The sequence below is a fragment of the Eretmochelys imbricata genome, chromosome 5 (genome assembly GCF_965152235.1).
Source record: "Eretmochelys imbricata isolate rEreImb1 chromosome 5, rEreImb1.hap1, whole genome shotgun sequence".
NCBI classification, from domain to species: Eukaryota; Metazoa; Chordata; order Testudines; family Cheloniidae; genus Eretmochelys; species Eretmochelys imbricata.
In genome coordinates this window covers 126,257,239-126,283,798 of record NC_135576.1, presented here as the reverse complement: position 1 = coordinate 126,283,798, position 26,560 = coordinate 126,257,239, and the positions used below count along the sequence as shown (strand labels likewise).

The 26,560-nt window shown below is 42.0% G+C and overlaps 1 protein-coding gene across 1 annotated transcript in view; it reads right to left on the bottom strand.

Moving 5' to 3' along the window:
- RNF38 (ring finger protein 38) overlaps positions 1-26,560 on the bottom strand; it is a 192,979-nt gene that overhangs the window by 90,900 nt on the left and 75,519 nt on the right. The window contains exon 2 of the mRNA XM_077817838.1: positions 3,730-3,800. Coding sequence (XP_077673964.1) covers positions 3,730-3,800 — 71 coding nt within the window. The remainder of the gene's footprint in view (positions 1-3,729; positions 3,801-26,560) is intronic.

Sequence of the window (26,560 nt, the reverse complement as noted above, 5' to 3'; positions counted from 1 at the left end):
TTATTTGAGCATAAGCTTTCGTGAGCTACAGCTCACTTCATCCGATGAAGTGAGCTGTAGCTCACGAAAGCTTTAACCAATTTATTTGAGCATAAGCTTTCGTGAGCTACAGCTCACTTCATCGGATGAAGTGAGCTGTAGCTCACGAAAGCTTATGCTCAAATAAATTGGTTAGTCTCTAAGGTGCCACAAGTACTCCTTTTCTTTTTGCGAATACAGACTAACACGGCTGTTACTCTGAAACACACAAAACTGGCAGTCAGTTGCTATACCTTAAGTTTCTCATATAGTGCACTGACTGGTGATGTGATCACACACAAGACTGGGCAGTGTAGGACTTTACTGAGACTTCTGTGCATTAGTTAGCAGAAGTTGAAGATGTGGACGGCTATCCTTTTTTATATATTATTTAAAAAAACAAACAAACTACTTTCTGTATCCAGTCTACTATGAGTCGTATTTCTGCTTGTAAATTAAGGCTAGATCCTGCATTCCTTATTCAAGAGATATTCCCATCACTATTAACTGGAGTTCCCCCACCGAATGATGGTGCAATCAGACCTCTTATTTTCAAACTGATTCACATCGGCTCTGGATCAGAATCTAACACATTAAAAAAATCCCCCCAAACCAAAAATCCCTGAATTGGCACATGCATTTGTGCTAGCGGATGTATTAAATAAAAAGGATAAATTAATAATGTAACCAACTTTAAAAAAAAAAAAAGCACCACATATAGGGGTTATGTCCATAAAAAAATTCTGTGAATGATTCTAACAAAGGAAAGATGTAAATTTAACACATACTCCTCAATGCCATTAACTGAGAACCAGTGCTTTCTCTTCATCCTCCCTGTAAAAATAAAAAGGTGGATGCAGTACGCATTGGCACAGATGTGCATTGTCAAGGGTGTTCACAATTTTCCTGAACAAGCAGCCATTTTACTACATGATTACCAGTTTCTAAACACAAAGTGCATGGCAGATGGTTCCATGTGAGCACTTAGAAATGGGAGAAACCATCAAAGACACCACTGCATAAGACTGTCATTTGGAGGAAAGGTTTCAGAGTAACAGCCGTGTTAGTCTCCTCGGTGCTTCCAAAATGGCACTCTTCATCATGCTCTTTGGAACAGATCTACTCCACTCAACTTTTACAGGCATGCATAGGAGCAATACACAGAGGAGGGATGGTTTCCCACTTTCTTTCCCCCCTCAGCCTCCCCCTTCTTACCCCACCCGACAAACAGAGCCAGGACATTTTTGTGTTTTCCCTGAATGCTGTGGAGGTGCCTCACATCCTGTGACTTGGAAATGGTCATGAACCTTTCTGAGTCTAACAGGCTACCTTTCCCGGCTGCAATTTAAAGAGCTGCGAAGCACCTTCAAAGCAAAACACCTAACTGCATTTAAAACAACTGTCGAACATTTTTAACTACTCTGTGTGTTTTCATCCTTTAGTTTGGTCTCCATTTCCTTGTTACAGATTAGTTTACCTCCCATGAGGCGGTCACTCCTGGGGGACTCACTTTCAGCAGCAGAAGGGACAAAGCAATGTAAAGAAAGCGTTCTGTACCTTAGCCACTAGACATTGGTGCACAGGAAGGGAACTTTATTACCACTGTCTGTTCCCCATCCACAGACCCTCTTGGTGCCAAGATTCACCAGAAGTAAGAGTGAGCTATGAGACTAAAGGAGATGAGAGGATCGATTAGATTTAAAAACAACCACTGTTAAGTTGTCTGCCCACAGAAACAGCACCAGTAGACCCACTGGCGAGTACTGGCTGCATATCAGACACTGAAAGACATCTCCAACTCCAGTAGTGCCCCTTTCCCCCTCCTCATATGAATCCTCTATGTACCACTTTTGTCATTCCATCATTATAAATGCCCTCCAGCCCTGTGAGTTCCTCTTGGTCCAAAGAGGACATTAAAGATTCCATACAGAACAAATAAATGTACCAGCTGCAGAAGGCTAAGCTGGAATGCTCTATATGCTTCCTTCTCCTACTCCCATTGAGAACAGATAGACCAGCAGCAGCATGAAGGATAGAACCATCTATAACAAAGGGGAGGAGACAAGATATCAACAGAATGTAAAGCTGTTAGAATAAAATGTCTCTTTTTTAGTTTTAAAGGGAGCTCACAAACTTTGAAAATGAAGTCAGGGAAAATAACCACGCTAACTTGACTTTAATGCAGGACTGCAGAACCAAACGGAATCAAAACGGGGGGATTTGATAGCTGCTTTCAACTACCTGAGAGGTAGTTCCAGAGAGGATGGTTCTAGACTATTCTCAGTGGTGGAAGAGGACAGGACAAGGAGTAATGGTCTCAAGTTGCAGTGGGGGAGGTTCAGGTTGGATATTAGGAAAAACTTTTTCACTAGGAGGGTGGTGAAACACTGGAATGTGTTGCCTAGGGAGGTGGTGGAATCTCCTTCCTTAGACGTTTTTAAGGTCAGGCTTGACAAAGCCCTGGCTGGGATGATTTAATTGGGTATGGGTCCTGCTTTTGAGCAGGGGGTTGGACTAGATGACCTCCTGAGGTCCCTTCCAACCCTGATATTCTATGATTCTTTAGAAAATCCTGGCATATTCTGCTCAGCACTTTTGTCCAATATTTGCATAATTCTGAAGAGGCTTACCTGTACCACACCTCTAAAGATTGGCCCAAGTACTCAGGCCCTCAGATGATACAGAAGGACATGTAACTAGCAAGACAGACAGGACTTTGTATGCAAGTGCCCTTGCTAGGAAGGCTATCAGTCTACATTTGTACATAATAGCACCACATTAGCTAATATCCTTTAAACTGTGCAGCTGAGCAAACAGGCCTATCTAGATTTGGGATGTTCCTACCAAATTCTGTATTTAATTAAATTCTGAATTTAGTATACATCTCCCATCCCACTCCTATCCAGACAGGAGCTTATATACAGTATTTACAAGTATGACAAAGTACCACTTACATGCACTATGTAGTGGCCCATAGTTCATTTACTTTGAAAGGGACATTAAAATTTTTAAGGAACCCCCCTGCCCCCCTATCTGATTTGAGAATGATCCAATGTGAAGTTTTTCTTTTTGTATTTGTCTCATTTATATAAAACTAATCCAACCCCTCACAGAACATTTCTAACAAAAAATACCAGTGAACATCTTTATTAACTTAAAGCTAGTGCACGAACACTATCTCTTGCCAAAAGGTTAGGAAAACACTTGCACACTGCCAGGTAGAGATTGATATTTTGAAGCTGCAGTGTGAAAAAATAAATTCCTATCTCCAAAACACATGAGATAGGTTGAGAAAACCTACAGCACACATAGAATATTCTTTTCAGCATGCTAAGCCAGCTCAAACTTCACAAGTCACAAAATGACAGTAATAAGACATTATTGCTATATATAACAAAGCCAATAGGGGAATCACCACCCATTATTACCTGTGGGTGTCAGTGTGGTAAGCCAGAAAAATTGAGAACAATGAGGGAATGGAAGCAGAAAAAAATAGATTACAAGACTAGTGTCTCCTTAATCAACTAAAAGATCATATTGAGTGAAATATACATTTTTCTTAAAAGACCAGAGCTATTTCAGATTGTAACATGTATTTCATATAAAGTTAGCTTTTGGCTCTGGAAAACAACCATTAGTCTATAAAAGCAACGCAATCTGCAAAAGAATGACATGCACCTTCCCTAAAGGGGAAATTTACACAGATCTCACCTTGTCACTGTCATCATTACAAATGTGGTCTTGATGGATTGACTGGCACTGGAAGGAAGCACCCGTACTACCTACAAGAGAAAAGGGGAGGGGGGGCGGGAAAAAAATAATTAGAACTGGAAACCCAATCCCTAGGAATACCAAAAATAAATACAGACAAGTGTAGGAGCCAGAATTTTTTTCACACAGCAGAGAGATTTAGTTGCCAAACATCTATGTCAGACAGCTCTTGTATTTAATTCTGATGATGGGATAAGCAGCAGAGACATTTTTCACTATGTTCCAGAGATCTCTTCTCCAAGACTTTTTTAAACATTTAAACAGAACAAAATTAGTACTTGTTCATTAATCCAAAACAAACATATGCCATAAATCAGCAAAATACACACAACAAACATAAGTCAAGAACAGCTACACACACTGTGTTACAGTAGTGTCCCCCCTCTACTAGGTTACCCAGTTATTAACACAATGGGTAGTTAACCCAGGGGAAGAAATAGAATACTTCCTTTTGCTAAGACAAACAACTTAGAATAGCTAGGACCAAGAGGCAGAGAGAATCATCATTTTGTTGATAACATTCTTGTTCAGTAAAAAGAAAAGGAGTACTTGTGGCACCCTAGAGACTAACAAATTTATTAGAGCATTAGTCTCTAAGGTGCCACAAGTCCTCCTTTTCTTTTTATGGATACAGACTAACATGGCTGCTACTCTGATTCTTGTTCAGGTTGGAATTCCCACCCCCCAGCCAAGAGCTTAGTGAAAGTCTTTCCTACCCATATTCTTGTATGTGGCAGGCTATGGTGCAGATCAACCCTGGCAAGGACTTAATAGTGCAAGACCACAAGACTTGTTTATAAGAAGGATGGCAGCTACTGGAGTTCACCCTAATACGCATTTATGTGTGCAAAAAAATCTTAAATCCTTTTACAGTGCAAGCTACGTTTTGTAAAGTCTTATTTATTTCATACATTTGTTTCCTCCCTGAAAAAGGCACAGTAATATCCCCACTAAAGCAATCTGGCTTAGCAAATTGAGAGAAGAGACTCTGCTGATGTTCCCTTTTTATTTTTTTGGAGTTTAACAAAGCCAAATTAAAATATGCAACACAATGGCTAACATGCGAACCCAATTTTATTTTAAAAATTGCTCTAACTCACGAGCCCACAAGCACATATTCATTTGTATTTGCAAAATGAAGGTTGTCAGTTACCTGCTTAGCAAACCAAGGGGTAACCACTTTCCCTTCCATTCTCTTCTATACCATCCCTAGAGGGACATCATTCTAGTATGCCTTACCCAGATATTTATTTATTTAAGGTAAAAGGATTTTATTCTATCAGAACATAACACATTACAGTGCCAAAATATTTTCTTTTTGATCGCTGACCTAGGATAAAAGTTTGGCAAAGTTTATTAGTCCCAAAATAATTTGTTCTGGTCCAGGTAAGTGTTTTATTTCTCATATAGGTCATGACATATCAGCCTTTATAATCCCATCCGGATTTCTGCCTTGACTTTTCCTCCTGTCATCTTCAATTCCAACATGATTTTAGCAGCAGTTTTCAGGAACTGCTGGTGTTGAGATACACAGGGTTTATACCATTGGAAAACTGGGACTCTCAGCTACATTGGGATGGCACAGATGATTGGGTTTTTACTTTTTAGCAGTTGCAGTCTGAAGAACTGCGGAGTCATGTTAGAAACAAAGTAGGCAAAAACCCAAGCTCGTAATCAGAATTATTAGAGGCCTGAAACTGTTATCAACTAACATGCAAATGAATACATGTATTGAGTCTGCATGTCATATAGCAATGGACAAAAATTGCTCTTCCCAACATGGAACAAGAAACGTTATTAAAATACGGAAAAATCTCATCTGTAAGCTACTGTCTTTCTGCTTCCTGGGCAGAACTTCTGACCAGAACTTCTTTCAGCCTCTCTCCTCCCTCTTTTCCTGCTGTAGTTTTGAAGGACAGTGCACAGATTCCCACTTTGAAAGACTACTCCAAGCTATAAGCCATTTCACAACCATAGTGTTTAATAGAGCTTTGAAGTCCACACTCTGCTCCAGCCATAAGACGACCCCTCTGAAAGCTTGTAAGCCTGCTTAACAAATACAGGAAGGTAGCCAGAAGCGACTGCTACTGCAAGACCTCTCTAAACATCTCTCCCCTTATCACGACTTTTTCAGAATAACCATCTTTTATTTTTGTGTGTTTCATTCTTCATTACAGTAACTATTTTACTTACTTTTGCTTATGCATATACAGTATTTAATTGCATTCAAGAGAGTTTTCACATTGCATTCAGAAAAACAAGAAATTTCCATGAAGAGGAAAAAGCAGACTGAAGAAGAGTTAGTCCCCTCTCCCACTCCTTCACCCACACTCTTAAACAAAGCAGAGTATGTTCTTGTAGTTTATGCTGCTGTGCACCCAGAATATATAATGGTCTGTATTTCCACAGCAATTGCTACTGCTATTATGCCACAGGAATTTTAATAACTTGGGGGTTTTTAGGTTTCCTTTTCTACTGTTTTTACATATTCTTCTTTTCTTACGATCTAGCAAAGAGTTTGGAAAAAGCAGTGTGGTATCATATAGCCACTACCCTAACAGTGGGTGAAAACAGTTGAGCCCCATCCAATAGTTGGCCTCTGGATGATGTTCATTGATGGAACACAGCCAAATTTGCATCGTTTTAGGCTTGAATCACACCACTTTCAGACTATCCGACTTTACCACAGCTACTGGGAAACAGTTCATGTCATGGCTGCATTCAAATACTGGCCTGGGGATTTCCAAGTTTCATAACATTTCCAGTTTTGCTGTCCAGAAGATTAAAGTTCCACATGCTGGCTGAATTCAATTAATCTCGACAAACGTCAAAGTATGTTTCCTCACCACCTAAAATACTTTTTTCTTATACCACCACAAAGCCAAACCAAACCTAACATTCTTGCAAGAAACCAAACTACCTCCACAAGAAAATTCTGCTAACATGCCCATCTCACCTTATTTATAGAAATAAAGTAGCCTGTGTTCTGAAAAGTATTGTTAAACATTTGTCCAAAAATGTCAGAGGCGTATAATTTCTCTTTTCCACATTTGTGTTTTTATGTTCTTTTTTAAACTTGACATATTTCTTAAGTTAACACTGTCTATCAAAAGCTGTACAAGAAACTTTAAATACACTCAGTAGAACAGCAGCAGGATTACTTTTAATGCCTTATGTACACAAATATCTGCTTTAAAGGGGCTGTAAAGCAGGCAAGCTCCAGGTCTGTACTCAGTTCTTAAGTCTAGAAGGCAATTTACTTAGCTTTCATTTTTATACTCAAGTAGGGCTGTCAACTAATCGCAGTCAAGTCACGCGATTAACTCAAAAAAATTAATTGCAATTAAAAAAATTAATTGAGATGAATCACACTTATAACGATAGAATTCCAAATGAAATTTATTAAATATTTTTGGATGTTTTTCTACATTTTAAATATTGATTTCTATTACAACACAGAATACAAAGTGCACAGTGCTCACTTAATATTTTTTATTACAAATATATGTACTGTAAAAATGATAAACCAAGGAAATAGTATTTTTCAATTTACCTCATACAAGTATTGAAGTGCTCTCTCTTTAACATGAAAGTGTAATGCAGAATTTACTGCATTTACAAATGCAGAATTTTTTTTTTGGTGACATAACTGCACTAAAAAACAAAGCAGTGTAAAACTTTAGAGTCTACAGGTCCACTAAGTCCGATTTCTTATTCTGCCAATAGCTAAGACCAACAAGTTTGTTTACATTGACGGGAGATACGGCTGCCTGCTTCTTATTTACAGTGTCACCTGAAAGTAAGAACAGGCATTCACACGGCACTTTTGTAGCTGGCGTTGCAAGGTATTTACGTGTCAGATATGCTAAACATTCGTATGCCCCTTCATGCTTCAGCCACCATTCCAGAGGACATGCTTCCATGCTGCTGATGCTCATTAAAAAAATAATGCGTCAATTAAATTTGTGACTACTCCTTGGGGGAAGAACTGTATGTCTCTTGCACTGTTTTACCTGCATTCTGCATATATTTCATGTCATAGGAGTCTCGGATGATGACCCAGCACATGTTCATTTTAAGAACACTTTCACAGCAGATTTGACAAAACGCAAAGAAGGTGAGATTTCTAAAAATAGTCACAGCACTCAACCCAAGGTTTAAGAATCTGAAGTGCTGTCTAAAATCTGAGAGGAATGAGGTGGGGAGCATGCTTTTAGAAGTCTTAAAAGAGCAACACTCTGATGCAGAAACTATAGAACCTGAACCACCAAAAAAGAAAATCAAACTTCTGCTGGTGGCATCTGACTCAGATGATGAAAATGAACATGCATCAGTCCGCACTGCTTTGGATCGTTATCAAGAAGAACCCACCATCAACATGGAAGCATGTCCTCTGGAATGGTGGCTGAAGCATGAAAGGCCATGTGAATCTTTAGTGCATCTGGCACAAATATCTTGCAGCGCCAGCTACAACAGTGCCACAGGAATGCCTGTTCTCACTTTCAGGTGACACTGCAAACAAGAAACAGGCAACATTATCTCCTGCATAACCTCTTATACCTCAGCAAATCCAGTTGCAGGATCAAGGCCTGAGTTTGTTGGTATGAAAATTTACTTTGCTAATGAATATTATTTTATTCAGGTGTCTTGAGCATCAGAGTGAGTTACAAAGATCTCACCTGAAAATACTGTTATCTCTTAATTTTCAAATAAAAAAAATTTAGCAAGGCCTGTTGAGCATTATACACACCCACCCCTTGCAACAAGTTGGAATGTGCACATGGTCCAGGGAATATTTTCCTGCAAGACTGAAACACACATGTACACGTTCCAGGATGGGAGAACTGTTCACAGGTTGAATGGCAGTCAAGTTTTTAAATAATCCTGCAATTTTCTCTCCCAAAATTTACTAAAAAAAAAAAAAAAAAAAGGGGGGGGGTGTCAAAAAAATCTGTTGGATCCTTGTTATTCTGCAAAAAGTGATAGTTCTATAGTTCTACCATATCTAAATTATTTATTTCATACAGACTGAACAGCACATAAATTTAATAACCACTAAACCCAGATAAAAGGGTCAAAGCAGTACTTTTTTTTGGCTTGAGCTTACACAGTTGGCACCAGTTACCTTTTGGAGATGGGAGGGGAGGGGCAGTTGGGTCTCAGAATCTGAATTAAAAACGTGACCCAGCTGCAAGAGCCTATTTAAGACTATTAGCAACTGTGCTCACAAGCAGGGTTTGAAGTAATCCTAAATTCACACTCCTTGTTGATAATATTCTGGCCTGTCTAGGTGATATGGATGAAATAAGAGTACAGCCTTACTTAAGAAGGCAAGAAATTCACCTCCACATATTGAACTGTCACATATATTCTGAACGTGACACATAAAATCAAGTAATGTTTGTTGTTTTTAGTGCATATTTACAAGGGAACTGGTCGCTCAGGGAACTGACAATGGCATAAAGAGCCTTCCAGCTTTAGGCTCATAGTGAGAGCCCTACCAAATTTACGGTCCATTTCACAACCATAGGATTTTAAAAATAATAAATGTAATGATTTCAGATACTTAAATCTAAAATTTCCCGGTGTTGTAATTGTAGGGGTACTGACCCAAAAAGGAATTGTGAGGGAGTCACAAAGTTATTGTAGAGGGGGTTGCGGTACCGCGACTCTTACTTCTGTGCTGCTGGTAGAGAGCGGTGGCCGCTGCCGGGATCCCATCTCTGAAGGCAGAGCCGCTGCCAGCAGCAGCGCAGAAGTAAGGATGGCGCGGTATGGTATTGTCACCCTTACTACTGCACTGCTGTGCCTTCAGAGCTGGGCACTTGGCCAACACCTGCGGCTTTGCGGACGCCCTGCTCTGAAGGCAGTGCAGAAGTAAGGATGTCAATACTGTGACCTCCCCTAAAATAACCTTGCGACCCCCCCTGCAACTCCCATTGGGGTCAGGACCCCCAATTTGGGTAATGCTTGTTTCCCCTGTGAAATCTGTATAGGATAAAAGCACACAAAAGACCAGATTTTATGGTCCGTGACCACATTTTTCACGGCTGTGAATTTGGTGGGGCCCTATTCATAGTTCTTGTCGAGCCTAGCCTGGCAACCACTCCAAGGGTGGTTTGGCAGCTGGTGTAAAGTGAATTCGTGGATTTACTCTAGTTCTTAGAAGATGTGTGCTCACATTGCAAAGCCCACCAAGAACACCTGGCACCCTTGTTGGCAAGGCCGGTTAGATGTGGACTAAGCAGGTCAGGGTGAATACACAGCACGTGGCAATGGCAGTGAAGCTTGCCCTCCTGCTGTCCATACTACTCCAGTTCTATAGCTAGAAGACTTCAATTTCCAGATCTGACAATCTAGCTTAATGAGCATATTTCCATTTACTCTTTTAAATAACTACACAAGCCACTATTTTCAGAGACTGAGTGACAGAAGTTCCTACCTGGTCAGGTCTAAGGCATGGAGTATCCTTTTCCATTATATTTTTAAATATTAAAATGAACTTTTTATTGTATGTATGATTACTCCAGGCTTGTGTGTTTAATTATTTAGAAATTTTCTATTTTATATGCATGCATATACACCGTCACACACAATATTGCTTGGCAGGCTGAACTCTACTCTCCCCCAACACCCTTCCCCCGGATAACTTCCTAGCCAACCTCTCAAAGATTTTCATAAATTGACATACAAGTACCATCACAGAATCAGCCCAAACATATGTGCGCCATACTGCCCAGTATGGAATCATCATGTAACAAAAGACCCTCATAAGAACGGCCATACTGGGTCAGACCAAAGGTCCATCTAGCCCAGTATCCTGTTTTCCGAAAGGGGCCAATGCCAGGTGCCCCAGAGGGAATGAACAGAACAGGGAATCACCATCAAGTGACCAATCCCCTGTTGCCCATTCCCAGCTTCTGGCAAACAGAGGACAGGGACACCATCCCTGCCCATCCTGGCTAGTAGCCATTGATGGACCTTTCCTCCATGACCTTATCTAGTTTTTTTTTTTTTAACCTTGTTATAGTCTTGGCCTTCACAACAGTGCGTTGCGTGAAGTACTTCCTTTTGTTTGTTTTAAACCTTCTGTCTATTAATTTCATTTGGTGATTCCTAGTTCTAGTGTCATGAGTAGTAGTAAATAACACTTCCTTATTTACTTTCTCCACACCAGTCATGATTTTATAGACCTCTATCATATCCCCCCTTAGTCGTCTCTTTTCCAAGCTGAAAAGTCCCAGTTTTATTAGTCTCTCCCCATATGGCAGCCATTTCATACCCCAGTCATTTTTGTTGCCCTTTTCTGAACCTTTTCCAATTCCAATATATCTTTTTTGAGATGGGGCAACAACATACTGCACGCACTATTCAAGATGTGGGTGTACCATGGATTTATATAGAGGCAATACGATATTTTTGGTCTTATCTATCCCTTTCTTAAATGATTCCAAACTTTCTGTTCGCTTTTTTGATTGCTGCTGCACATTGAGTGGATGTTTTCAGAGAACTATCCACAATGACTCCAAGGTCTCTTTCTTGAGTGGTAACAGCTAATTTAGACCCCCACCATTTTATATGTATAGTTGGGATTATGTTTTCCAATGTGCATTACTTTGCATTTATCAACATTGAATTTCATCTGCCATTTTATTGCCCTGTCACCCAGTTTTGTGAGATCACTTTGTAACTCTTCACAGTCAGCTTTGGACTTAACTATCTTGAGTAGTTTTGCAAACTACTAGTAGTCTAGTTTACCCCTTTTTCTTTGATAAATGGATATGTGCAAACGGACAGCGCTAAGAATGCTGTGGGAAACTTGGCATTAAGTAGCCTGGCTTTCTTGATATTCCATTTACACACACACACACACACACACACACTTTTGTACTACCATGTATTATGTAATGATATAATTTGTGGTGGAACCAGCAAAAAGGATTAATAATAATACCCCCAAAAAATAAAAGGTGTGAATTGATTCAGTTAAGAACCAGGCCTACCGGTGTATTTCATTTAAGAGCAGTTAGTCACAGGTACAGTTCCAGGGTAGAGGACTGTGATACTACTGGAACATTTCAGAAATCTCAAAAGCAAGATCAACATCAAAAATGCACTAGCCAGGGGCATCGTAAATCCTTGTTTGCTTGCTGCACATGCATCACAGGAATCCAGAGACTGAGGGATTCGTCCAAATACACTTGAAGGGTTAAATATATTCTGAAGCCAGGGAGCAATACTGTTGTCATGAAATGATGAAAGCTAAAGCAAGCTCCGTAGAATTCTACAGAAGACCAGCAATTATCACTGCTGCAGAAGGCCCACATGTTTTCCTATTTTCCACTTCCTAGTGCCTCAGAAACTGGCTCTGGTGAATCTCAGAACATATATAGCACTTCATGTTAGCTACAGATGAGATAAAATGCACTTGAAAAATTCCTATAAACCACACAACTCTGGTGCACTGAAAACAACATTCTAGTATCCCTAATATCCCTAATATCAGTGAGAAAGACTGACTATTTAACCGATGCTTTTAAAGCTCAGAGTACAAAGGGGTGGGGAGGTGGGGTAAAAGTAGAGGAGAAAAGTAAGAAGAGAACAATCTAGTCATAAGCCTCTGTGGTAAATCAGTTTCTTACCAAGAGGCAAACCACAAAACTCACTCTCGTTGAGCTAGCATGCCAAAAACAACAATGTGACTGGACAGCAATGAGCAGCAGCACAGGCTAGCTTACCCAAGTACATCCGCAGGGTCCGGGAGGATTTCTAGTTGGGGCAGCTAATTCGTACCGAGAGCGGTGGCCGCTGACTGAGGGCGTAGCTCCGCAGGACATCCTTACTTCTGTGCTGGTGATTTTACTGTCTCACCTTGCAAAATCTGGTGTTTTTCTTACAGACCTAGCTTCCGGAGTGATTTTACCACCTCAGAATCACAGCTATCATTTAAAAAAAAAAAAATTACGTTTCTGGCCCTTATGCTTTCAGAGAAAAGCTTCAGAGTAACAGCCGTGTTAGTCTGTATTCGCAAAAAGAAAAGGAGTACTTGTGGCACCTTAGAGACTAACCAATTTATTTGAGCATGAGCTTTCGTGAGCTACAGCTCACTTCATCGGATGCATACCGTGGAAACTCCAGCGAGAAACTGCTGAATTGGAATTCATTTGCAAATTGGATACTATTAATTTAGGCTTAAATAGAGCCTGGGAGTGACTAAGTCATTATGCAAGGTAGCCTATTTCCTCTTGTTTTTTCCTACCCCCCCCCCCCCCAGATGTTCTGGTTTAACTTGGATTTAAACTTGGAGAGTGGTCAGTTTGGATGAGCTATTACCAGCAGGAGAGTGAGTTTGTGTGTGTATGGGGGTGGGTTTTTGGAGGGGGGTGAGGGAGTGAGAGAACCTGGATTTGTGCAGGAAATGGCCCAACTTGATTATCATGCACATTGTGTAAAGAGTTGTCACTTTGGATGGGCTATCACCAGCAGGAGAGTGAATTTGTGTGGGGGGGTGGAGGGTGAGAAAACCTGGATTTGTGCTGGAAATGGCCTAACCTGATGATCACTTTAGATAAGCTATTACCAGCAGGACAGTGGGGTGGGAGGAGGTATTGTTTCATATTCTCTGTGTATATATAAAGTCTGCTGCAGTTTCCACAGTATGCATCCGATGAAGTGAGCTGTAGCTCACGAAAGCTCATGCTCAAATAAATTGGTTAGTCTCTAAGGTGCCACAAGTACTCCTTTTCTTTTTAGAGAAAAGCTTGAAATCATGATGTGAATGAATACTAAAGTTTCCAAAACAAGACAAAGGAAAGGATCCAACATTTATTACTGTTTAAACATCTCACGATTTTCAGCCAATTTCAGGATTTTGGAGGGACCTGACTCCATTTTTCAGCACTCTGGATTCGCAGTACCGAAAGTCACAGTGTAATTACATAAAAAATTATTTTAGGGGGTTTCTACATTTTATTAGTTATAACTGTTTTCCGGTACAATCAGACTCATAATAGCGAAGACGCTCTAATCTTTATAGGAAGTGGAAAATGAAAAATAATAGCAAAAATGTTTCTACACTTAACATTTCTAAAACGTGTTTGGTAAAGTATGTGGCAAACAAAGAACACATGGGTGTGGTGAGAGTATAAAAGGTTTTCTTGGCACTCATTTGAGATAACCTGCATTACTCACTTTCAGCAAAACCACAAGTGTGTTATAGGGCCATCCCAAATTCATGCAATTAAAACTACCACATTATAATGAATTCCTTTATTTACCTCTCCTGTCATTGGGCTCTCACTTTTGTGGCTATTTTACCTTGGGTACCAACAATATTAAATTAATGGCAAAAACACTAACACCCCCTTAGGGTAATGCAAAAATAACATGGCTCCCAATGTGATCTTATAAATACGGATGAAGCTTAGCCTTAGTGTACGCAGGCACAAATTTGTTCAAGTCAACAAAGTTGTGTCTGCTTATACCAGGGCTAAATTTGGCCTAATAGGTATACAAGTATGTTCAAAGCTGCGAATTCAAGTTACAATAGGAGATGCTTTTTTGGCCACATCTGTACATTTAAGTCTTAGCAAAGCTGTTTTGGATTTTTGCTACTGGGGAAGGGTGGCTGGTACTGCTCCTTGAAAATTCTTAGCTACAACGGACAAGAAACCCCTCAACAATAGTACACTCCTCTGGGCTCCCCAACATCATTATGTAGTGACAGCGAAAAGATACTCTCAAAGCTGGTTGCTGGAGGAAAAGGGGGAAAAAAAAATCAGTACTTGTGACAGGCTGGCTGTGAGAGTCTGTAGCTGGATGTTCTCAATGGGAAACCTGACATTTAACACTGACAATCCTGCTTATTGGAAAGGGATTAAAATTCATTCAGTATGAAGAAAGTTATATCCATTTCTTGCTGCTTGCTACGTGAAGAAATCTTTGCTGTTACTTTCAATTTACAGATAAACGTTTTCTCACAGATGGAATATTTGTGGCACATAAGGTGTAAATGAAATTAAAACTGAAAAACAAAATCTATTTACAAATAATTCTCTCCTGGTTTGATAGTTCTGGAGACATTTACATGAAATGTAAATCTTCGCTTCTTGATAGTTCATCTGCTCCCGCAGTTTATCCTCCATCTGAAGTCATAATCCACTGTTTAATTATGACATCACAACCAGTTGCTGGGAAGGGAACATGAATTCAGTTAAGGAACAGCCAGGAGGAGCAGCTGAACTAGTGAAAAACAAGATATTTTCATACAAGTGTCCGTAGTAACAAAAAAGGGACTACAGAAAATATGACTCGCAAGCAGAATTCTTTCCAAAGCTCTGTTATTTTTTTCACTTACAGAGCTGCACAAATATGCATGCTGCTTGACAGACTAGATCAAGTCCCTGTCCAGATGAGTTCACTGTCTCAGTAAAATTGAGAGTAGGAAAAGCCAACTCCCACCCGGCAGGGGGATAGGGGATAGGGCAAGGGCAGTACAACATTGCAGTTGCTTGCAAGACTAAATACATGTAACTTGATGATTACCCTATTTTAGGTACTGTTAATAAGCTACACAGAAGAAGCGGGTAGTTGAAAAACACCTAGGAGAAAAGATGGCTGTTAAATATTCAAACACCCCTTCAATGAAGGCAGGAGAAAGCTCATGTTCCACATCTCTGAGATCTCTAACAAGTCCTCCAGTAAAACAAAAAAAACCACACTTGACATCCATGATAACTAAGTTTAAGATTCTGTTACAGGTATTTTTTCTAAAAACAGGGACAGGTTGCAGGCAATAAACAAAAATTCATGGAAGCCCACAACGTGTCCCTGACTTTTACTAAAAATCCCTGGGGAGGGGACAAGTAGAGCACGGTCAAGTGACCCTGGGCTGGCTACTGGTCAGCTGTTTAGGCGGCCCCAAGGGATGCTGCTCCTGCTCCAGCAACACCAGTGCTGACTGCCAGCAGCTGCTCCAGCCCCAAGGGTGCTGACCCAACCTTAGCTGCTGCTTCAGCCCCGCCCCAGTAGTAGTCCTGGAAAGTCACAGAATTCAGGACCGCTGTGACAGAATTGTATCCTTAATGATAACCCTAGAGAAAAAACAAGTAGAAAAACCACCCCATGCTTCTCTTTAGTTTTTTCCTCCCATGCCTTCAAGCAGCAAAAAGGAGCAAAGAATTTTTTCCTGAGCATGTCATCTTTAAATCTACATATTGCAATCAAGTTTCTCAGGGATGAAGTGTAGAGGGAGATGATGAAAGGCTAAGTCACTCTTGGGGGGAACACACCGACTGCTGTTCTGAGGGTCTTTTATGATTGTGATAGAAACCACCAGATCCAAGACATTCTGTGTTAAGGTGAGCATGAACACACTCTTCTTAATTCAACTCATTGTGAAAGGTGGGGGTGGGGATAGAGGAGATCATTTCACTGTTAGCTTTAGATTGAAGCATCAGTCCTAATCTTTCATTTCCTGTCTGCTATTGTCAAGTAACAACTGAAAAACAATTTTGTCTTTAAATTACATAAACTAGTGGTTTTCCAGTCTCCTGGATAAACTTATATTTAGGCTCATGTAAACACGTATTGAGACTTAAAAGCATAATTTTCTACTCAGGTAACTATTTTATTTACTTCAACAGAGGAAGGATTTATGATTTGTCAACAAAATGCTTATTTTGACAAGAATATATATATTTGAAAGTTGTATATTTCCCTCCATCCAACCGTATTTTGTGAAATGAATTTTTTTCTGACTCATCCCATTGAAAAGGAAGCATTTCATTACAAGACTCAATAGTGCCATCTTTATTGGCTCATCAGGTCATGATTCCATGAGACACATCAATGTGTGTGCACAGCAGTTGGATTGGTCCAAGCAGTTAGTATCTTAAAAAAAAAAACTTGCAAAGTAGGAGAAAAGTTCCATGGTCAAAGTTTCAAAACGAAAATATTTTCACTTTAAAAGAAATCCAAAATATCTTGAATCCTTTGTTCTCTTTCATTTAGACTCCAAAACCTTTAATTCTAATATAGATAACTATATATTATACATAGCATATATAGAAAGAAAACTCTCTGAGCTTTGGACTTTGAATTAATCTTCATGGCACTTTTAATAGGCATGCTCAAAATCATAGGAAAGTGGGGTTTACAGAGAAGGTGCTGACACGAAAAACAGAGTTACCAAGCTTTTTATCTCCTTGCCCCAGGGCTGAAGGCTTTTTGGCCATCACATCAGGGACAGAATTAACCTGAGAGGCCTTTATATAAAAACTACAGAGAGCAAAAAATGAAACGACAAAGTTCAGTTAAATCATTTTTTTAATTTATACTGGTGCTTTGAGTTTCTAGATGTCTGGTCATGGAGGATAGGTTTTTTGTGGGTGGGGCATGCGTTGCCCATCTAAAACCCTTGTGCACCACTCTGACAATCTATCCCATGATGAATTCATAAGTGAGCTGCCCATCTTTAAGTAATGGAAGGGCGCATAGACCATTCCCTCAACAAGTATATTTTTCAAGAATACTATCTAGTGGCCACAGCAGGAGATCATCAGATATCAGATGCAAAGCGATTTTCAAACGTTTGCCAAAAAAGTACAGCTCTCTGGAAATCTCCAGGGTTGGACTGAGACCAAGTAATGTTGGTCCATTTAAAAATACATACATGATCACACTTTAAGGGAACTACCAAAAGCAGAGCCTATGGCAAACCTCAGACCTTTTCCAGATACTTGTACTGTCTTTCCATTGTGCCTGTTAAGGTTCTATAGCAAAAGGAAAGAAAAAAAATAGTAACAAAATATGACCCTGAAGTGCAAGGTCAAAGATCATAGAATCATAGAATATCAGGGTTGGAAGGGACCCCTGAAGGTCATCTAGTCCAACCCCCTGCTCGAAGCAGGACCAATTCCCAGTTAAATCATCCCAGCCAGGTGGGGTCACATGTACCCCATTTACACTGTGTCAACTGATGGACTGGCTATCCTGCAAGCTCACCTGTGCCCTCTTTCATCCAGCACAACACTGCAGACACTGGACAGGTTTTCAAACACAATGCACTGAAAATGTACCCCTTAGGAGGAGGTGAGCAGAGAGGATGGAAATAATGGATCATGATGCACAGGTGCACTGGCTGAAGCTTGTGCTCTGAGTCTCCAAGCAATCCAACCTAGTTTTGGCAGCAGAGATGCTTTTCCAGCAGGATCTTTTCTTTTTAAAAAAACACATTTCTGACTATTACTTTTCTGAAATGGTTGATTTGCAAGAATATGCCTCAAAAGGAGGAGGAGAGGAAGTCTACAAATAGCTCAGTGGGGGTTTCTCTCACCCGGGAGGGAGGTCAGCAGGGAAGGAGTCCCTAACCCAGACCTCAGCAGCTTCTCACTTCCCGCACCACCAAATAGTTTTGGATCGTGATGCAGCCATGGAACTTAATGGCAGCTTGGTGAGAACTGGGGGCCCGATCCTTGGGTCTGGACTGATGCGAAAGGGGGAAATTTGGTTTAAACCCACCTTTGTGGTGCCAAATCCTGGATGCAGCTGAGGGTCAGCTCAGTCCCTAGCACAACTGAGCAAGCAGCCTCTGGGCTGTTCTAAGTTACATTGGCTGACAGCACCCCAAGGGGCCATTACGCAGCCCAGGAACAGAGTGCAGCCCACTCCAGGATGCCCTCAACACCCCCATCCTGGAAGAGATTGCTACAAGGGGATGATGCAGACGCTGATGCAAAGCGGTTTTCCAATTTTTGCCCAAAAAGGAAAAAAAAATACCCGATGGAGTCCTGGCAGGAGAGCGGTATGTGGTTGTTACACAGCTAGTGTTTCCCAACGGTCTGCTGGCAGCACCCCTTCAGGCACTCTCAGCGCAGAGCCAGAGAGCAGGCACCAGCATGTCAGTCCAGAACTCAGCTCAAACAATCAAAACGCCAAGTCCTTGCCAGGGACAACCTGGGGTTACTGGAGAACACCACTTATACATTTAACCCCCGACATTCCTCCCTACCCCAGATGCCAAGTAACTGAGGCTGCCTCTCCACTGCAGCTAGAGGTTCTTTGCTGGACCAGGCTACGTAGTTTAAGTCTGGGAGGCACTTGTCAAGTCCAGGTCTCCTCTTTCTTCTCTCCTTGCTGCCCTTCATCATGCACATGCAGGCATGCTACTCTTTCTCCTGGGTTTTTCCAGCCCTTTCTCAAGTGATGCCATCACTGGTCCCAGGCTCTTGGATTTGGATATGGCTCCACCGCCTTTCCTCCCACCATAAAGTACCATTTGTTATTTACTGCTGATGGCTTTTAGCGATTTATGGCAGCACCATTCTAAACAACAAGAGTATTTCAAACGTAACAAATATTTATTGTTACCTTTCCAAAGCCATGACAACAGTACTGGGCCTTGCCCAGCAGGAGCTGGGATGTGCGAATGCCAGCATCCAAACCTGGGACTCAGCACTGATTTGGTAATTGGGCTGCTGGTCCAAAATGTACAAGTGAGGGGGACGAGGAGGAATGACAAGGGCAGTGGGAATGAGATGACCAATGAGCTGGGGAGTTGGAAAGCAGCCCCCGCATTGAATGGTAAGATAAACCCGAGATACTCCCTTCCCCCAATATCTCCACCCCCTTCCCAATGAGTGGCATCAGCACAGCAGCTCAAGAAAAAAAGCAAAAAGAAATATTTAGGATTTTAAAACTAACCATGTAATGAAAATAATATATAAAAAAGAGTTTTTAAAAGGGAGCAGTTATCTGAGAAAGAAGGCTGAATACTGAGCCTTCAGAGAGCTTGTCCACCCAAAAACCAGAATCAAAATAACTAAATTGGTTTTATTTCACGCCTTTAGTTATTCAGTGGAAATCTGACATTTACTGCAGATTAAGAGCAGTTTATTTCAACTGAACTTAGTTATCGACCAATTTCAATTCACTCAAAACAGGACACTCTTAATCCAAAGAAAGAGCATCCACACACAGACTTGTGCAAAATAGCTCAAGGTATGAATTTAAACCAGTTTAGTTATTTCAGTTTCCATTTACATGTAGACAAGCACATACTTGTTTTCCAAGTACAGGAGGCATTTTGTCTCAACTGCTCCTCCCAGCTAACTGCAGTGGAAACAGCTCCATCCATCTCCCTTAGTAAGCCAGTTGGTATGAATAAAGTTCTAACCCATTACTTCAGGTGCATTGGTTCATTCTTTTTATAGTTGTTTTATTTTCTGTGGAGAAGCTACTGTTTTATGTCTTTACCCTCTAAGAACATATTTAATAATTTTATTAAGATGTTAAAATAAAAAGAAAACAGTACAGAGTTTAAAGCACAGAAGTTTCTGGTTATGAGGGAATAAGGTGCAGATTATCAAGGGGTGCAAAGTTCAGTTTAGGAACGGGTGGCGTAAGGAATACATAATCTGCAGTCTCCCTGATTGGGGGTAAAAGGTTAATGAGTCAAAGTACAGACATTGAGATATGGGGGTATGTTGTCCATATAATGGCTATGTTCAGGTGTGGAGTATAATGAGTGGATATGATGATGAGGATGGATTTACCCTCATTTGGTGAGATTTAATGTTCAGTGAGTTTATGGTTCCAGTTCATATGGTCCAACAGAAAAAGTCTCTCGGTCCCTTTCCCTTAGTTGATGCACGATGTTGTACCGGCTCACACCTCCTGGTACTGTCGGTGGCCGGTGATGTATTCGATGTAGATGTCCCTGGACCATCGGATAGTGTCCGAGACCAAGAGGTGCCGCATGAGCCGTGCGTAGCGTCGACCGATCCCACAGGCCCGCAGCACACGCTCGTTGCAGGGGTCCCAAGCGCCCAGGACTCCGACGATCAGGGCATCCATCTGCACCTCGTAGCCCTTCGCTCTCAGGGTGTCAGCCAGAGGGGCGTATTTTTCCAGCTTACGAGCTCGGGCTTCGCAGAAGGTAGGGGTCCTGTTCTCAAAGGAGACCATGACGTCGACGAGGATGATCTTTTCCTGGGCCTCTTCTGTGACTACCATGTCAGGTTGCAACTTGCTGTCAGTACCTGGGATTGCACAGTTCATGGCGACCTCCCCCAGGCGCGGTGCGATGGCTTTCGCCAGCCGGTTCTGGGTGGCATTGTGGTGCAGCTGCCAGGCTCTGGAGTGGGGCTTGCCGCTGCACAGGACATGGGGCAGGGTCTGGTTGGAGTAGCCGCACTTCCTGCAACGCTTGTCTCGATTCCCGTGGCGGACGGCTCCGTTGAGTGGGATGCAGTTGAGCCGGGCACGGTGGATGAACCGCCAGTCGACGAAATGGGTGAAGCCGCCCCCAGCGAGGAAGTGGTTGCTGGCGTCCCAGTTGCTGGTCAGTTCGAAGGCTTTACTCTGGTCCAGTTTACGCTTCAGTGTTTCCATGTACAGTGAGTGGATGGCTGCCTTCAGGATCCTCTCCAGCATGCCCCTGGCACTCGGGGTGACGATGGTGTTGTCGTCGGACCTGATCTGCGGCATCAGGACTCCCAGCTCCTGGTGCTCCTCGCACAACTCCCAGCAGCAGCCAATGCGCTTCCCCAGGCGACACATGACATTGCGAGTGCGGGACAACAGTGAAGCGATGTTGCGCCTGTCCCGTCCGAATTTGCCATCCAGGGAACAGCTCAGGAAGGTGGTGATGTCTTGGTTGGAGGGGGCTCTGCCTATCCGCTTCTTTGTCGCCTCATGGAGGGCATTTGCAGCGATGTTCCTTACCATGGCGTCGGGACACATCAGCAGGCGGAAGGCGTGGGTGATCACCACAATGTCACACAGGTCACCCATGCGGGGGATGCTGGCACTGTCATGCCTGTGGGCGATGTAGACCAGCTCGTTGCTGGCTCTCTGGGGAAGGAACAGCCACTTCTTCACCAGCTGCCAGACGATCTTGTCTGCCTTGTTGAGGGGTACCTTCGCCACGGCGGATCCCCTTAGGACGAACGAGATGTGGGGGATCAGGAAGGTGTTCAGGGCATTTATCTTCTGCCACTGTGCTAGCAGGGAGGCATCAATCTTGGCGGTGTCCTGCAAGATCTCCTGGATGGTGTCCTCGGGTGTCTGCCGGACACGGAAACCCATTGGCGTGCTGAGGTGCTGGTACGCCTGCCCCTCTGCCAGGGAGATGACAGGCTTGCCCTGGATCTGGAACCCCGTTGTCTGCACCGAGTCCCTTTTGCTGCTGTCAATGTGGAGAATTGCGCACTTCTTTGCATTGAAGCGGAACCCCACCCAGTCGGCGGCCCGACTGGTGGCATCTAGCATACGTTGGAGGCTCTCTGGGTCGTCCACTGTCAGGACCAGGTCATCTGTGTAAGCCAGGACGCTCAGACTCTCACTGTGGAGGTTGAAGCTATCTGTGCCATTGGAGATCGCTCGCAGCAATGGCTCCATGGCGAGGTTAAAGATGATGGGGCTGAGGGGACAGCCCTGCTTAACTCCACTCCGGATCGGGATCTCGGCAGTCTCCCCGTTGACCGAGCGAATGATGGTGCTGCATCCCTCGTACACCTCTCGGATCACACGAAGGAAGTTCTCTAGCATCCCAAACTCCTGGAGCGTGGCAAAGATGTGGTGGTGGGGCAAGGACCCAAAGGCGTTAGCCAAGTCGAGCCACGCTACTGTGCACTGCCTCAGCACCCTTCTGGCCGTTTTGATGGTGGTTTGGAGGACAAAGTTGTGTTCATAGCAGCCCTCTGAGGACATGAAGCCTTTCTGGATGGAGCTGATGGCTCCCCCACTCACCGACCACTCTGTGATCCTTGAAGCCAGGCAGCTGGCATAGAGCTTGTACATCGTGGAGCAGAGGGAGATGGGCCTACAGTTGCTGGGGTCATCCCGCTCGCCCTTCTTGTACACCAGTACCATCATGGCCTTTTTCCAGGAGCTGGGAGTCCGGCAGAATCGCTTGCATTGGTTGAAGAGCGTGGCGAGGACCAGGCAGCCGGGATCTCGCTTTTTCAGGAGGCTATAGGGGATGCAGTCTTTCCCAGGAGCTGTGTTTTTGAGAGTCTGGCCATCACTTCCTTGGGCGTATAGTCAGTTTCCAGGACACCTACTTCATCGACACGGGGCTGGGGGCTGCGCGTCATTCTGGGCTACGTGGTCGAATACATCCTGCAGCACTTACTCGATGTTTAACTTTAAGCATGTGAGCGATCTTGTTGAAGTCAATGTTTCTCACATGCATAAGTGTTTGCAGGATTGGGCCCTATTTTGTTAGACTGCTTTCCAATGTACTAACGTAATACATCATTCTGAAATGCTTGCGAAGACCTTAGTGGTGCTGGGCTTCAGACGTCTACTTCATTTCCCTTTATTAAACCCATCTAGCAAAGCTCTGGCCTTGAGACCAAAATGATCCTAGTTCTTCCAACCCTCCCCCCCCCACCTCTTTTTTTAAAATACGGTTTGGGGATTTATACAAAATTAAATCTTTAGTGTGCTATTAAAGTTCAATGTCTACTATTACATCAAAGGAATGTTCCCCCCCTCAACTGAGATTTCAGCGTTTCTGGATAAGCAAAGACTTTTAATGAGCACGTAATAACTCAACAACATCATTTTTTATAACTATTTCCATTTAAGATGTATATGCATAAACTGTACTAGCCAGCCTGCCTGGAGCAAACTGTCAGCTAAGGTAAGGCTCCAAATAAAATGAACATACAAAACCCTACATTTCAAGAACTGTTAAAGTCAGAGTTCATATTTAATTTTTGAAAACCCAACTGTGTACACAGTAAAATGCCCCATGAAAACCAAATTACTGCACATGCTGAATAGTGACTTAACATATACCTTGTCGTTAAAAAAAAATAATAATAATCAAAAGTTGGCCCAGTCAAGGAACATTGCTGAATCATTTAATCACATTAAAAATATATAATACTTTAAAATGGAAGAGTTAAGATTCTTACAGAGTGATGAACTTGCCACATTGCACATTTTAGGAAAATGTTTCCTTACTTAACCAAAGATTTCCTCTCTCTATGAAATAGGGTCTACATATCCTACAGGGGTCTTGCAATCAGACTGTGGCTCTGGGGATAAAAACCACACCTGTCACACACTGGCACAGTGATTAATTAGCCTGTCTTCCTGAGGAGTCAACCTATTGACAGCATCGCCATGGACAGGCGCCCACCGTGACTGTATTCAACTGACCCACATCAACTTAAACTGTCATTTGAAGTATACCTACCATAAAGCATGAGCACATATTTCCTCTGAGCTACCAAACTATGAAAGCCTCGGCAGACCCACCGTGAGCTAGATCAGAGGGCCTTAATACTTAAAGAAAGGAAGTTTTCAGATAAACATGGATGTTAGGAAAAACTTTTTCACTAGGAGGGTGGTGAAACACTGGAATGCCTAGAGAGGTGGTGGAACCTCCCTCCTTAGAAGTTTTTAAGGTCAGGCTTGACAAAGCCCTGGCTGGGATGATTTAATTGGGGATCGGTCCTGCTTTGAGCAGGGGGTTGGACTAGATGACCTCCTGAGGTCCCTTCCAACCCTGATATTCTATGATTCTATCACTTCGCACATCTTCCTATTACTTGGATGCATATATAGCTAATTACAGCTTCCAAAGCAGCAAAACATATAAGCAAAGTTGAATTCCAGCTTCTATTAAAACCTACTTTTTCAGCTACTCGTAACATTCCAACAAATTCCAAAGGTGATTTGTGCGTGTGTCATGGTGTATAAATTATGAGCATAATCCTTTAAACCATTTTTTTGTAGGGTTAAAAAGAGGGACTTCTCAGAGGATGCAAACAGATTTGCATATGCATAACTCAATAGATCGAACTAATCCAGTTCGAACCTGGCTTATTTTACAGTTTTCATCAAGAAAAGCTAATTTGGAAGGAACAAACTAACTTTGAAGTAAATTGATTTAGTAGTGTTTACAAGTTTTTCATATATTTGCAGGTGTATCTGCTGTTCGGTTCTTAAGAACTTTAGAAAATCAGAGACACTGAGAAATTCTTAAGATTGAACTCAAAGTGCTTTCGCTCTCACTGTATAGGTACTTTAAAGTCTTCCAAAATTTACACCTTCAGAATCTGGCAGGGAAACTACTAACTTGGAACAGCAGTAGCAATGACAACCTCTATGACCCATACAGACTAGAGGAATTACTACAGGACTGAGAACAAGGAACTACAGAACTTTAGTCTCACAAGTGCCACTGACGGTTTGATATGTACACAGCACTCTACGAACAGTAGCTAGACCTCAGAACATCTCTACTGGAAGAGGGTAAATATCGTTCCATGTCTTGTTCACAGTCACAGTCAGTCATTCTCAACACAAGGATTTTAACTCGGGACTCTTTACTCTTAACTTCAGTCTCTGTAAACTTAGTTTGAAAACAAAAACAGTGTTCAATAGTTTTAAAGTTACAATGATCTAAATAAGTAAGATTTAAAACATTTTCATTCCTTTTTTAAGCTCAAATTAAATATAATGGCTTGGAACATTGGGCTGTCACAGTCACTGGGTTGACAGAAGTGAGTAATTATGTAAAAGCTAGAACTGCCTTGAACTCCAGGCCATTCAATTTTAAGATGTTCATAACAGAAACTACCTAACTGACTTTTCTTCAGCCTCACCTTGTTTTGTAGCTCTCACTGACAACTCAACATCAAAGAGAGACTTGTATGGACTGTACTGCAACTTATTTTACACAAAGCTGTACAAGAAACTGTAGAATGGATTAATTGACAAGTTATTTATAATGAAGAGATCATATATTAATTGACAGAGCACAAGGGGGCAGAGTTACACTTGAGCTTTCAACCTTAACTCACCATCTTCCTGACTTTTTAGTGCTACCTTTATCATCGCACCAATGTTCAGTTTGTTTTGCATGTTGCCTGTTAGAATATGCGCACACATCTATTTAGAAAAGAAAAGCTATAAAAAGCTACCACACAAAGCCTGTGTGAGAGGAAGAGAATGTCTAAGATCATACTCCAGCTGTCTCTCACAGCTTTTAAACCAGTGAAGTACACAACTCTTTTGTTTGTATGCACATTTGTGACCCTTTTCCCCAATTTTCTATTTTTATAGTAAAAATGTCAGCAAACTCTTGAAACAAAAATGGAGAATAAATGTATCTTTGTTGCTTTGTGATTAGTTTGAAAATTCAAAGATTACAACATCGTTGTTCAAGCAGTAGCGCTTCCTTCGGAACCAGCCTAAGACCTTGTTAGCCTAAGACTAACAACAGGACTACCTGGTGAAACAGGGTTACCAACGTGCACGTTGCATGATCAGATCTTTAAAAGGGACATCTTTAGGAAATTCTCAACCTCTATCTCAATATGGCTAGCCTCCTAAAATGGCACATCCCTAAATACAATTAAAACCGGTCTCACTTCAAAGGGACCAAAATTAAGTGGCATTTTGTTACCGTGTAGAGAGCTCTCCCCCCCACCCCAATCTCCCTACAGCAGATGAAGTGCTTATTACTGCAACTCACATTAATAATCAGTTGGACTGACTTGCTAGGACAAAATGAGAAAGTTATTTCATGGCCCGTCAAACATAAATTAACTTTTTCTCTCCCTATCTTTCTTGGTCTCGCTCCAATTAGTGAGCATCTGTCCCAGACTTGTTTCCAAGAAGGGCATGTTCACACTCAGCATTTTACTTCTGCCTTCCCCTTTTTATTAAGCCCACAAACAAAGGCCATCAGCAGCTAGACACTATAGTTCTACTAAACATCAAACCTGCAGAAATATTTTAATTCACTGAA